Below are 14,646 nucleotides of genomic sequence, written 5' to 3'. Positions count from 1 at the left end.
ATTTTTTTTTTTTTTTTTTTTTCCCATTAATTTAGTTTACATAGTATGTCAAATAATATTACTAAACAATAATTTAGTATATGCTTGGATAAAGCATTTTTAAGTGAAAAATGACTGTTGTATTATAGAACTATGGAGCCCTGCACATGACGTGGGGAAAAAATTCTATATTGTGTATATGTATATGAATAAATATGTATGCTGTGGCCACAAATGAACAATTCCTTTCCAGAACTTACTGATATGTCAGCACATTTTACTAATTTATTCCCCTTGCTTTAAATAAATTGTGTGAATATACTGTTGTCTTATTTTATTATAAGCATTGTCCATTTATTTTACATTTAATACATTGTGCATGTCTAGAGATTGGCATTATTTAAACGTACACTAAAATAATAATGACATGGATTGAATATGGACGTTTTTGTTTTTTTTTGTTATTAGTGATTGAGCAGCGAGTGCTAGGGAGAGATAAATGGTCTCTATAGAAAGTTAAACGGGAGAATCAACTTTACAATTAATCGCTGTGTCTGAATATGCCTACTTTCATTCTATATAGTAGCTGAAAAAGAGTATGTGAGCGAATTCACAGTACTCCGGCGAGTTTCTGAAGTGAGCATCCAATAGACATGTTATTATCCCATGAGGCCACAGGAGAGCATTTATGAATGACAGTGAATTGACACAGCTGATGCTGGTAGGTCATGTGACAGTAACAACATGGCAAATGTAGTACGTCTGAATTTCATTCATACTACACACACTCATACTACACAGAACATAATTTTTTTAATGGTCGTGAAGTAAGTTTCAAACCAAATGTAGTACTTACCATGCAGTTGAGATTTCGGCCGCATCCTCAAAATAATCATTGCAGTCTGTTGTATTAAATCATGAATGAATGAGATTTCACATCAGTCTTGTGTGCATACTGTATAAGCACATGTGTAAATGAAAGAAACACACACTACTGCAACTAACCTGTAGGGGCTGCTAGAGTCATAATTTCATTCACTTATTGTGTGGTATTCATATATTATTCAAATGTTTTGTACATGAGTAGATATTTTCTGAATTAGTGTTTGCCTTAGGTTAGAAATAAGGATCTTAAAGTTGACAATGATTTTCTAAAGTCATTTGAGGTCCGGTGTCCCTCTGCAGCGACGGACACGTGTGAACCGAAGAGACTTCTACAGGGACTCCACTTGTAGACGTTGTCATAGTAGTGTAGTTTTATTTATTGATTTCTGTTTGTTGTCAGGTGTTCCTGCAGGATCTTGCTCGAGGACAGGAGAGTGTGACTTCCTTTAATGAGCTGTCCAATCAGCTTCTTCAGGAATATGCCGCTGATGACACGCGCAAGGTCAAAGAGGTCATGGACAAACTCAACACCGCATGGAACAGCGTCAATAACAGGTATATGCATGCGCACGTTCATTTCCTTAATCTCCGGGACCCGGAGATTCATTTTGACGACGTGAATCATATACACACACTTTCTGAAACAACTGTACATGTCATAAATATACCTGTCTTATGGTGTTATGCATTATCACAAATAATGAGGTAATGCACTACCATGATAATTATGCTATTGCAAGTACTGCCATAAGTATTTATTACAGCAGTATTTGTGATAGCATAATAACAATAGTATTTATTACCACAGTATTATTGTATATCATTTCTATGCCTTGTTGCTTTTTATGAATATTGTGGTAATAATTACTACTACTACTACTATAATTGTGCTCTCACGAATATTGCAGATATAAATACTACAATAATAATAATGTAATTAATTTATATTACCATAATTATACTCTCACAAAATTGTACCTTAATAATAATAATTTAGTGATAAGTAGTAAATCATATAAAAATAAATACTGTTGTAATAATATTGTTATAATAAATACTACCACGATAAAATTGATGTAATTAATATTACTATAATTATGGTCTCTCAAAGTACTACCATAATAATTTAGTTAATAAATTGTATTGTAATTATGATTTTGTGAATATTATGTCAATAAATACTATTGGGATAATGTTATGTTTTTACAAATATTGTGGCAATGAATGCTAGTTAATTTCCCCATCATAATTTCCATCACAATATTTTCATAAATATTATTTAAATAAATACTAGCATATTCTAATGTAATAATATTTCTCAATTAAATACTACCATGAATTTTGTTTTTACAAATATTGTGGCTATGTATGAATGCTAAAAATACTCCCATAATAATACAGTGATATTAAATACTATAATAATTATGCTTTAATTAATATTTTAATAAATGCTAATAAATTTGATTGTAATAATATTGCTCTTTTTTAACCATTACCTTCATTATTTTGTGGAAATAAATGTTAAAAAATACTTCCATAATAATATAATGATATGAAACATTTTAATAATTATGCTTTCATTAATATTTTAATAAATACTAATAAATTTGAATGTAATATTATTGCTCTTTTAAATATTTTAACTGTAATTATTATTTTTTTACAAATATTGTGGAAATAAATGCTAAAAACATTCCCATTAATAAAATAGTGCTGTTAAATACTATAATAATTATGGTAATAATTGCAGTGATACATGTATTATGGATGGTACTGTAATCATATAGTGATATTAAACGCTATCGTAATTACACTCTCACTGCAATAAATACTGCAATCATAATGTTGATGTAAAAAAGACCTTTCATGAGTACCAAATTACTACACTAATGTTAATTAAATATGAATTTAATAATAAGTATATGTGATCTAGTGACACATACAGCATTGATTTGACTGGTTTGTGGTTATCAGGGCGTCCGACCGCCAGGCTGCTTTGGACTCAGAGCTCAAGAGCCTTCAGGTGTCCCTCCGCGAGCTTGAGTCCTTCCTAAAGTGGCTCCATGAGGCGGATACTACCGTCAACGTGTTATCTGATGCCGCCCAGAGGGAGGGGCTCTCACAGGACTCCGCCCACATCAAGGAACTGAAGGCTCAGCTTGAGGTAAGAGCTTCAGTTTTTACATGTCGTTAGCCTCATAGCATAATTGCCTAAGTCATTCATTTTCAAATGATACTTAGGCAATTATGCTATGAGGCTAACGATGTACATGCTTGTATTCCATGACATTTGGGACTAGAGCCAACTTATTCTGGCCCACTTTAACATGAAGAGGCCGCCTCAGCGACATGTAAGATGACCAACCACAATTCTAGGGGTGGTGGACAATGGCTATTCAGTTCACTAACTCCCGGAAGTAAAGCCAGCCAATCAGATTTGAGCTTGTGATTTTCAGTTAGCTCCTGCCAGTTGTGTTTCTATGTTACTGCAAAGTGCATGATACGGTCGGTGTATTGACTGTGGGCGGCCCATGGGCGGTGATGTAGACAAATCTGGGACATACAGGCACTAAAGTGTGTGTGAACGATATTCAATTACCTCCCCGTCAGTCCTCATTAGTTCCCACGTCAGCCACAGCGCAGCATACGTGTAATCAAGGTATAGATCGCTTCAGAAGAGAAAGAGCGAGTGTCTTCTTTTTCTTCTCCCTCCTCCGACGGTTCTGCGCCGAGTCTGTGTTAGTCCTGTGAGATTCTTGCATCACAGTTTGATCTCTTTATCTGCCGTCGTCTCTAATCACGACTGTGTGGAGAGAATCTCAGACGCTCTCGCTGCCTACTGAGAGTCAGAAGCCTACACACTACACATGCACTAAACAGACTAAAGGACAACGTCCACTTGTTTGTCATCTTATTTATCGGATCATCCCGAATTCTGAAATGTGGAAGTCGCACCAATGCTTTGAGTCATCTTTTATTGTCATGTTGCTTGGCAACAAGTGACACATTTTGCGCCCTTGAAGGGCACTGCGAGGACATGGACCACTTTGTAGGGTCATTTCAAACCAAAGTGAGCAGCTGAATTCCTCCTGAAGGCCATTAGTGAAGTGTGCAGACAATCGTCACTTTACAGTCCTCACAGTTCATTCTGAAGCATAAATTCATTTGTTCAGATTTTATTTAGGCCTATAAAGCCGACGGTACGGCCCCCTTCAGCTCGTGGATGAGCTTTGTTGTGAAAGTTTTTTTTCTGATTTTTATAAAGTAAATGTAAGAATAACTTTTATGTTGTTAGTGCTATTTCTAGATTAATGCTTGATGTACTGAAGCACCTTTAAACTAAGCATTTAACCCTCTGGTGACCAAAATTGTATATTTCAATGAAATGAATGTATTATATTTTAGTTTGATAATGTTTTTTATTTAATATTTTGTATTTTTAGAGGATTTTATGGTACTGAATTATATTTATGGAATAGTTATGATTAATTTATTACCTGTAATTTATTACCACTTTTTGAGCATAGCCCTGAAAATGAAATATCCAACTTAAACTGTGGTAAATTTTAAATATTATTAAGTTCGGTCACTTTTTTAAGGATGACACTTGGCGGATTATTGCTGGTGAAAAAGTCAAACTAAAAAAAAAAGTTAAAGAATTTTAAGTTTATTATGAAAGATGCATAAAAATACCCTTTTTAAATTTATATGAAATATTTATTTATTTATTTATTTGAAAATCAAAGTCAATAATCTAAACAAGTTGTGTTCCAAATTTGAGCCTGATATCTCAAAAATGAGCTTTCAATAAGATTTTGTTTGGGCGCAGTACCAAACGCTTCCACTAGATGAAATTTGCTTCCCATTCGTTTCCAATGCGAACAGTACAAGTGTGACTTTTTGCCAGGACCATTCAATGTTTTTGAATCATGTCCATATATATATATATTGAATCATGTCCATATATATATATATATATATATATATATATATATATCAATTTTTAAGTCAAAACCGACCGATCATCACCAGAGGGTTAATATCATCTTACTAAGACATACTATTGGGAGTTATAGAGTGCATTTTATGCAGTAGACTGTTATAATGTTGTGAAGAACTCATTGATTTACATTACAAGCTATCAGAATTGCATCTTACTTTTTGGGCATAAAAATATAGGCTATATCAGCAAATATCAGCAACTGCACCAAATTGCATATTTCTGCTCAGTTTGGGCATCAATAAAATTGAGGTGTTTTTCCTTCTTAAGTATGAGCTCCATATTCTCATTATATCATACTGTATGAGCCATAAAAGCCTGATGTATCAAATATAATACTAAACTAAAGCAAACTTTTTTTTTTTCCATTTAGAATAGTTTTAACGAACTGTTCCATTTAAAATTATACTATATTATTATTGTACAAATACAGAGATTAAAGTTTTTGCAAGTAATGTTTTTTTTTTTTTTTTGCCACACTTGTCCACATCTTAAAAAGCTTTGTTGAATTTTGTCGTCTGCACACTTGACAGTGGAATTCTGTTGCTTGACAAAAGCATAATTTTTATTGTACATTGGTTTCTTTTATAATGTTACTGTTAGCACGTGGCATTAATGAAGCTAAGGTTGTGTGTCTGATTCTCAGGAGACAAACATTCAGATAAACGATAAAGCTTGAATGTAAGTGGCTTTAGATAAAAGCATCTGCCAAATGTATAAATGTTTAAATCACTTTATTTGACACTCTTATTTTTGTTTCTGTTTAATTTTTGTTCATCTTCTTTCTTCTGCGTCTGTCTTCCACTTAGTCATTGACAGTTTCTTTGTTTGTTCTCACACTGTAGTCACTCATCATATACCAATTTTTTCAACGTTCATGTTTTTCAAGGACATATTCATATTATTTATTTCCTCAGAAGGAAGTTGATGACCAGAAAATGTCATGTTATGAAATTGTTCAATCTCGACTGATGTCTGTGTTTGACGTCAATGACAGTGACATTAGAAAAAGAGTTATGCAACAATCACTTCTCAACAGGATTTAGGGCTGCACGATACTGGAGAGAGAGAAAAAAAAAAGGAAAAAAAAACGGACGTTGGGATATTTAAGGTGCCCTCGCATGAAAAATTGAATTTATCTTGGCATAGTCAAATAACAAGAGTTCAGTACATGGAAATAACATACAGTAAGTCTCAAACTCCATTGTTTCCTCCTTCTTGTATAAATCTCATTTGTTTAAAAGACCTCAGAAGAACAGGCGAATCTCAACATAACATCGACTGTTACGTAACAGTCGGAGTGTACGCCCCCAATATTTGCATATGCCAGCCCATGTTCCCAACATTATGAAAGGCATTAGACAAGGGCAGCCAGTATTAACGTCTGGATCTGTGCACAGGTGAATCATCAGACTAGGTAAGCAAGCAAGAACAATAGCAAAAAATGGCAGATGGAGCAATAATAACTGACATGATTCATGATAACATGATATTTTTAGTGATATTTGTAAATTGTCTTTCTAAATGTTTAAATGTACTGTTAAATGTGGTTAAAGCTTCCATCGTTTCTTACTGTATTCACGGAGACAAGAGCTGTCGTTATTTTCATTTTTAAACACTTGCAGTCTGTATAATTCATAAACACAACTTCATTCTTTATAAATCTCTCCAACAGTGTAGCATTAGCCGTTAGCCACGGAGCACAGCCTCAAATCCATTCAGAATCAAATGTAAACAATATAACAGTATACAATACTCACATAATCCGATGCATGCATGCCGCATGCATGACGAACACTTCGTTAAGATCAATTTGAGGGTTATATTAGCTGTGTAAACTTTATGCACTGTTCAAGGCAAGCGCGAGCTCCATGGGCGTGGAGCAGGACAATTAAAGGGCCAGTAGCCCTGAATCGGCTCATTTATAATGATGCCCCAAAATAGGCAGTTAAATAATGAATTAAAAAAAAAAATAATCTATGGGGTATTTTGAGCTGAAACTTCACAGAGGGGACACCTCTGTATTCAGTATTCAGGGGACACCTTAGACTTATATTACATCTTTTTAAAAAACGTTCTAGGGCACCTTTTAGTTTTTCTGTGATATGTATTGATATGAACAATTTCACCAGATGATTTGAATAGCTCTATTTGGAAAGAATGGATCATTCTAGGATGATTGGGGTGATTTTGTAGGGAGTGAATCTGCATAAAAAATAACAAATTACAAGCGTAGACAAATACAACAGAACAAAGATCCAAATTAAATAAACAGTGCTTATTGTTTTCAGGTAAATCTAACTGTATTCAGATACAGACATTGAATAATCAAATGTAAAATATCACTGCATAGTCTTCGCTGTATAAATTAAATGTAATGAATCTTTGTTAAACTACAAAAGTGATTTTCTCTCTGTTTTGTTGTTTGATTAATGTTAATGACAGCAGTGGGAATATTAGGCTGCTGTCACTTTAAGACTGAACGCATGGATCCAATATAATGATACGCATTTGTTTTCTTTCTCAGTTATTACATTCGTGTAAGCCAAAAGTGGCTGTTTACAAGGGCACTCACCGAGACAGGCATTTTGACATAATTTTGTGTGTGTGCGTGTCAATTTAAGCACAAATAGAGAGAACAGAATTCAGTGTCTGCATGCTGTCTATGCTGCTCTGTGTGTGTACTTTCTTTTGCATCTTCTTTTGCTCAAATAGTTTAAAATCGTTTCAATGTTTAAATGTTTATCCTGTGATGTGACTATCGTGGATGTGTACATCGTAATATCTATGCTAAAACAATATATCGTGCAGCCCTAATGGAAACCATGTTCCCTTTAGGGGCTTTCGCACCAGAGGAACCTTTTCATAGTTCCTGTAACTACAGGTACTCATCATTTTTAAAAAGGCACTCCACAAACATGGAAAACAGCGATAACACATCAACATACAGAAAGACAATGTTAAAGACATGTATCTGTCACCAACTGGTGGTGCGAATACAACCAGGAAAATAGCACTAGAAGAACATTTAGTTCTTGGGGCACTAGTTCCTATAACTGAGATCCCATAACTACCTGGTGCAAAAGCCACTATTATTTCCATGATAATACTTTTGAAAGTACTTGCTGTTATGTAAAATTGCTGTGTAAAAGTGTTGGAAATCATTTTTTTTCTTTTTTCTTTTTGACTAAAAATGACATTAGGCACTTTGTGTAACCTTGTGGAAGACTTTGACTAAAGGGTGATTTCACCACAAATAAATTCTGCCCGCTGATAGTGTCATTTTTTTCTTTTTTTTTTCTTTTTCACAAAGCCACATTTGCTCGGAAAAACGTCAATTACTCATAGTGCCCTAAAAATTTACATGTTATTTTGTTCAGACCATGAGCTCATGGATGACATTTCGTTGTTTACTGTTGTTTGGAGCGATTTGTTTTCCCCATCCATCTTTGTCACTGTACAACTGAATCACGCTCAAATAACACTGACTCGCTCAGTGGTTAGTGCGACGAGACAGACAGACTTATCAAACTCACATCAGGAGACACAGAGAGAGACAGACAGAGATTTGAGACGAGTGTTTGTTTACCAAGAGATTGTGGTTTTTCTAACCTCTTGAGTTATACATTGTGATATACAGTATCTCACAGAAGTGAGTACACCCCTCACATTTTTGTAAATATTTTATTATATCTTTTCATGTGACAACACTGAAGAAATGACACTTTGCTACAATGTAAAGTAGTGAGTGTACAGCTTGTATAACAGTGTAAATTTGCTGTTCCCTCAAAATAACTCAACACACAGCCATTAATGTCTAAACCGCTGGCCACAAAAGTAAGTACACCCCTAAGTGAAAATGTCCAAATTGGGCCCAATTAGCCATTTTCTCTCCCCGGTGTCATGTGACTTGTTAGTGTTACAAGGTCTCAGGTGTGAATGGGGAGCAGGTGTGTTAAATTTGGTGTTATCGCTCTCACTCTCTCATACTGGTCACTGGAAGTTCAACATGGCACCTCATGGCAAAGAACTCTCTGAGGATCTGAAAAAAAGAATTGTTGCTCTACATAAAGATGGCGTAGGCTTCAAGAAGATTTCTAAGACCCTGAAACTGAGCTGCAGCATGGTGGCCAAGACCATACAGCAGTTTAACAGGTCAGGTTCCACTCAGAACAGGCCTCGCCATAGTCGACCAAAGAAGTTGAGTGAACGTGCTCTTATTTCTTATATTCTTGTTTGGGAAATAGACGTATGAGTGCTGCCAGTATTGCTGCAGAGGTTGAAGGGGTGGGGGGTCAGCCTGTCAGTGCTCAGATCAAATGCCGCACACTGCATCAAATTGGTCTGCATGGCTGTCGTCCCAGAAGGAAGCCTCTTCTAAAGATGATGCACAAGAAAGCCCGCAAACAGTTTGCTGAAGACAAGCAGACTAAGGACATGGATTACTGAAACCATGTCCTGTGGTCTGATAAGGCAGAGATAAACTTTTGGTTCAGATGGTGTCAAGCGTGTGTGGTGGCAACCAGGTGAGGAGTACAAAGACAAGTGTGTTACCTACAGTCAAGCATGGTGGTGGGAGTGTCATGGTCTGGGGCTGCATGAGTGCTGCCGGCACTGGGGAGCTACAGTTCATTGAGGGAACCATGAATGAGCAGAGCATGATCCCTTCACTTCGGACACTGGGCCACCTTCAAGACAACCACTGCCTTGCTAAAATAGCTGAGGTTAAAAGTGATGGAGTGGCCAAGCATATCTCCAGACCTAAACCCTATTGAGCATCTGTGGGGCATCCTCAAATGGAAGGTGGAGGAGCGCAAGGTCTCTAACATCCACCAGCTCCGGGATGTCGTCATGGAGGAGTGGAAGAGGACTCCAGTGGCAACCTGTGAAGCTCTGGTGAACTCCATGTCCAAGAGGATTAAGGCAGTGCTGGAAAATAATGGTGGCCACACAAAATATTGACACTTTGGGCCCAATGTGGACATTTTCACTTAGGGGTGTACTCACTTTTGTGGCCAGCGGTTTAGACATTAATGGCTGTGTGTTTAGTTATTTTGAGGGGACAGCAAATTTACACTGTTATACAAGCTGTACACTCACTGTTTTACATTGTAGCAAAGTGTCATTTCATCAGTGTTGTCACATGAAAAGATATAATAAAATATTTACAAAAATGTGAGGGGTGTACTCACTTCTGTGAGATACTGTATGTCTGTGAAAGTGAAACAGGGGAATTTGATCCATCTGGAATTGATTATATGGTGAACAGTGGTTGTTATATACCCTAATGAAGGCAGGTGGTTGGAAGAAAGGGGTTGAAAATGGAGATTTGTGACGTCAGCCTTAAATGAAATTAGAATAGTCTCAGTTTACTTACTTAAAAGGCTAGTTCACCCAAAAATGTAAATTGTCATCATTTACTCAACGTAATTTTGTTCCGAATCTGTATGACTTTCTCTCTGCTTTGGAATACAAAAAGAAAATATTTTGAAGACTCTGCTTGTTGTACAAATCAGACATCACTTGAATTCATAATAAAGGCAATGGTGGGTATAAAGATTTTCAGTGAATAGCGCTGTGAATTTTTTTTTCAGAAATTCACTGCCAGAAATTTGTGCCTTCTAAAATTGACCAGTTTGACAATTCATAACCATATCTTTCTTTTAAGTGATATCATTTTAATATACAGTACAAGTATACAATGCAAAAACAAAAAAAAATATAAAAAACCCCAAACTTTTTTCAGTCTGTTCATTTGTCGCATGGATTCAGAAGAAAATAACACTTCTTTTTTAATATTTCTAGATTTATTATAACATTTTGGTGCTTTTGTTCCTTTTAGAGGCTTAACCTTGAACTTTAAACTTGTAATTGGGTGGAAAAGAGCTAGATTTTTAATTTTGTGTTCCAAGAAAGACAGTCAGTCATGCAGGTTTGGAATGAAATGCATCAGAATAAATGTTGATTTTGGGTGAAGTATTCCTTTAAGAAAGTAAATGGGGTCAGTATTGATTTCATGTTGGCTTTGTGAACGTTTGTCTTCATGGGTCATCAGGAGGATAAAACGAGATAATAATAGCACCTTCACAGAGTGATTTCCACTCTAATTCATTACTGTTCTCTTCATGTCTCCCTCATTTCTCCGACGTGTCTCATTGCTCTATTTCTCTGTCTCTCAGGAGATGTGCTCTCTTTCAGTAAAGTGTGTCACCCTCACTCATTCCCTTTATGAATTTATACACCGTATTACTCACTCTCATTCTTTTGGTGTGCTGAAACAGACACTCCAGCTCTTGAACGCTCTCCGGAGTTTCTCTGCGTCTGTTTGTATCAACCCTTCCCTCTCCCTCTCTCTCTCTCTCTCTCTCTCTCTCTCTCTCTCATAGCATCTTTCTCTCCCTCGTTCATTCTGTTTTTGTGTCGTTCTGTTAATTCTCTCTCCATGACTCTTGTTTACCGCTGGAGAGGAGAGCACTCATTGCCGGCTGACTTCTGACGCTCTTGAGCGTGCGTGCGTGTGTGTGTGTGTGTGAGTGTGGGACATGTTTGTCAGGGCTCGTCACATTTCGCTCGGCTGGTGGTGGGGGATATGCGAGCGTGCGTGAGCATGTGTGTGTGTGCGTGGCGGTGAGGATGCGTGCTCTCAGACGCTGGCAGTCGTGTGCAGGCAGAGTTAAGATGATGGCTGTAGTTCGGACGTCTCTGCAGAAAGTGGTGGTCTTCTTACACCGGCTCCAGAGAATGGCGATATCCTCACCGCGTTACCAGAAACTGTGCAAGGTCAGTGTCGTGCGCACACACACACACCCACTGATGCGCTTTCATCCGTTCAGTGTCAGTTTGCGTTAGTTGGGCTTAGTTTGGTGTACTCCGAGTTCTGTTGAAGTTCTAGTTGAACCGTTTCTTGGATACCTATTTTTTGTTTGTTTGTTAAATGTTTCAGTCAAATCCTTTATAATATTCTTTTGTTGTATTTCTCCTGCAGTTTTTTCTTCATATTTTGACAATGTCTTGTTTTAGTGCATTTATAATAATGTTAATTTGTTAAGTTCTGTTAGTTATACCAAAAGGCAGCACAGATAACTCATATAAAGCACATCAGACCAGTATGAACATTTTATAAAGACATTGATTTAATAATGTTTGTGGAATTTGAATGTGATATTTTAGAACAGCAAAGGAGAGATTTATTGTAGCTTCCAAACCAGAAAACGCATCCAAATCACATTAGAGTGGAATGAAAATAAAATATAATAATAATTTGAAGTTTTTGACATGTGTGATAGATGTTAAAGGATTTCTGTTAGTAATATCTTATGAGTGCTACTGTGTTTAGCTGCTGTCAGTGTGAGCTGTCAGCAATCATCATTTGAGCGTGTGTGTGTGTGTGTGTGTGTGTGAGTGAGTGTGTGTGTGTTAGAGATTAGAGAAAGCAACAGCTGTTCTGATATTCAGTGTTTAGCTGAAATCCTCACAGGATTTACACAGACAGCACACGACACTGCTGAGAGATGGAGAGCTTTCCAAACAATAGCGAGTTCATCTTTATGTGTGTGAGATCGCAGCACGTGGCATTGTTATATGTGTGTGTGTGTAAGTGAGAGAGAGGGTCTATGTTATTGTAGAAATACTGAGTTTGTGCCTCTCAGATGGGTCATAGTCAGCACTTGTTTTTGGTATTTTATTTTCTTCCCTGTAATAAACTTTATAATGTAATGCATGGTGTATTGCATTATAAATAAATGAATAAATGTCCATGAGCATTTTTTAAATTAACAATTAACCAAGCTGTTGCAGCTACTGTATCTCTAAAACCCCTGTATGTAAATTAGCTCTATTGTGATTGGTTAATCAGCATGTGCCAACATTAGTTCACACCGTCATTTATCGGAGCTGGTCCAGTTCCTAAATACTGAATGCATATTTATGTAAAAGTCTGAGTGTTCAGTACAGTGAAGATTTCTGAAGGCTAGGGCTGGACGATATGGCCAAAATTTATTTCACAATATATTTCTTAATGTCGGTCGATACAATATAATTCCAATATCAATATGAACAATATAAAAGCCTCAGGAAAAATTGCCAAGAATGGCCACAACGGATGTCTGTACCTACAAACTTCTGAAAAATTAATTTGCCAATGAAACCTCCTCCTATAAAACTGTATAATATTTTAGAAATAACTTAATGTTCACCTTTTATATGTATTTATCCTTCGTACAAACAAGAAATGTGAAATCACCATCAAATAAACATAAGACTCTCAGACTCGCCTTATTAATATCTTAAACTATAATGTAGGTTGATTATATTATTCTTATAGATTGAAACAAAAGTGCTTCAGCCAGGATAAAGAATATGAAAAGTGTTCAGAGTTGCTGCAGAAAACAGAAAAAAAGAGCTGTGAGTCTTTACGCTGAAGCACTGAGGACTCAACTGAGAGTTGAAAAATGTTCAGTTTTGAGTAAAACACAGCGCTCATCACTGTCACTTTTTACCCAGCCATCCAATCACAGTTAAATGACTTTGAACGCTGGGATCTTCTCCTCATTTTCATCCATTTCTGTCCTGATTTCTTCGAGGGGAGGATCTATGGGAGAGTAAATGTATGGGCTTTTTTCAGATCTTTCAATCTAATGGATGAAATAAGCTCACACGATTTACATATGAATGCACCGGAGACAACGGAAAAACATACGGAGAGCAGCAGCTTTTGTTTCTGCTCTGACAGCCACAAGACCGGCCGAACGCTGTGAGTGTGTGTTAGAAATCAGGAATGGTGAGAGAACATTGTGCTTGGTACATTTTTCATCTTCAAACCAAACTTGGGTCTTCAGCCGACAAAGTTTATATCCCGTCTGGCTAGAGCGCTTCCTATAATGTTTAGCGTTAGGTCAGTAGGAGGAGAGTAGACGTCTTTAGTGGCTGTTTGAACACATTTGACCACATGAGCGTTTATGTGGTTGAATGTGTTCAAACAGCCACTAAAGACCATCTACTCTCTGTCAACTGACCCAGAGAGTAACTGTCTACACTACGAAAGCAGTCCGGTCGAATGCATTTTCAACTACCTCTGGAAGAGGTCGAAAGTGGACAAGCTCAAAATGTTTTACACCCCATTTACACCTGTATTTAGCGTCGTCTACTTTGAATCCGATCGACCAAAATGCTTCTTAATACCAGGTGTAAACAGGGCCTGAGATTAATTAAATGGTCTTGGCGTACTGGGGACAGAGTTTTGATTTGTGAATGTTGGAGTGTCACATACTACACACTGTATCACATATTTCAATAGAGCAAACAAATCTTGTTTTCGTGATATAGCCTCTTGAAATCAACCAGACTCAACAGCCAGTTTCGAGAGTGAAAGTATTAGGGAGTTTAATAGGAAAAAAAGAAGTGAAATTAGATTAAACTACACATGATATGCTGAAAAACAGTCATTTAGCAGACGCAGTCATCTGAGTGTCTTGATAAAGGGAAGGGTGAAAATCTTTAGGTATACCATGATTCATTTTGTTTCTGTTTTTCAGCAATAGCATGGGCGCACAACTTATTTTTTCAAGATAAAGTGTGCAAATTCTGTTTATGTAAAAAGCTAAATCATGCTCTGACTCCCGATGGAAACCGTATGCAGTTATGAAAGTCTTGCATCTGGGACGGCTCTGCGGCTTTCCTTCTTTGTAAATTAAATTCTGCATCAGAGCGACCTTAAACTTTGTGGTTGTCAGTCAGCGTGTGTCTTGTTTTCTGTGGTTTTCAGCATGTATCTTAGTACAGGA

General features: G+C 36.7%; 1 protein-coding gene across 1 annotated transcript in view; it reads left to right on the top strand.

Moving 5' to 3' along the window:
- Positions 1-14,646, top strand: part of utrn (utrophin) — a 278,999-nt gene that overhangs the window by 101,079 nt on the left and 163,274 nt on the right. Inside the window, 2 exon segments of the mRNA XM_048177425.1 lie at positions 1,265-1,419; positions 2,839-3,028. Of these exon segments, the coding sequence (XP_048033382.1) occupies positions 1,265-1,419; positions 2,839-3,028 (345 nt within the window).

This window comes from Megalobrama amblycephala, linkage group LG24, assembly GCF_018812025.1.
Source record: "Megalobrama amblycephala isolate DHTTF-2021 linkage group LG24, ASM1881202v1, whole genome shotgun sequence".
Taxonomy (NCBI): domain Eukaryota; kingdom Metazoa; phylum Chordata; class Actinopteri; order Cypriniformes; family Xenocyprididae; genus Megalobrama; species Megalobrama amblycephala.
The sequence above is the reverse complement of the archived record's forward strand: the minus strand, read 5'-3'. Positions and strand labels throughout refer to the sequence as shown.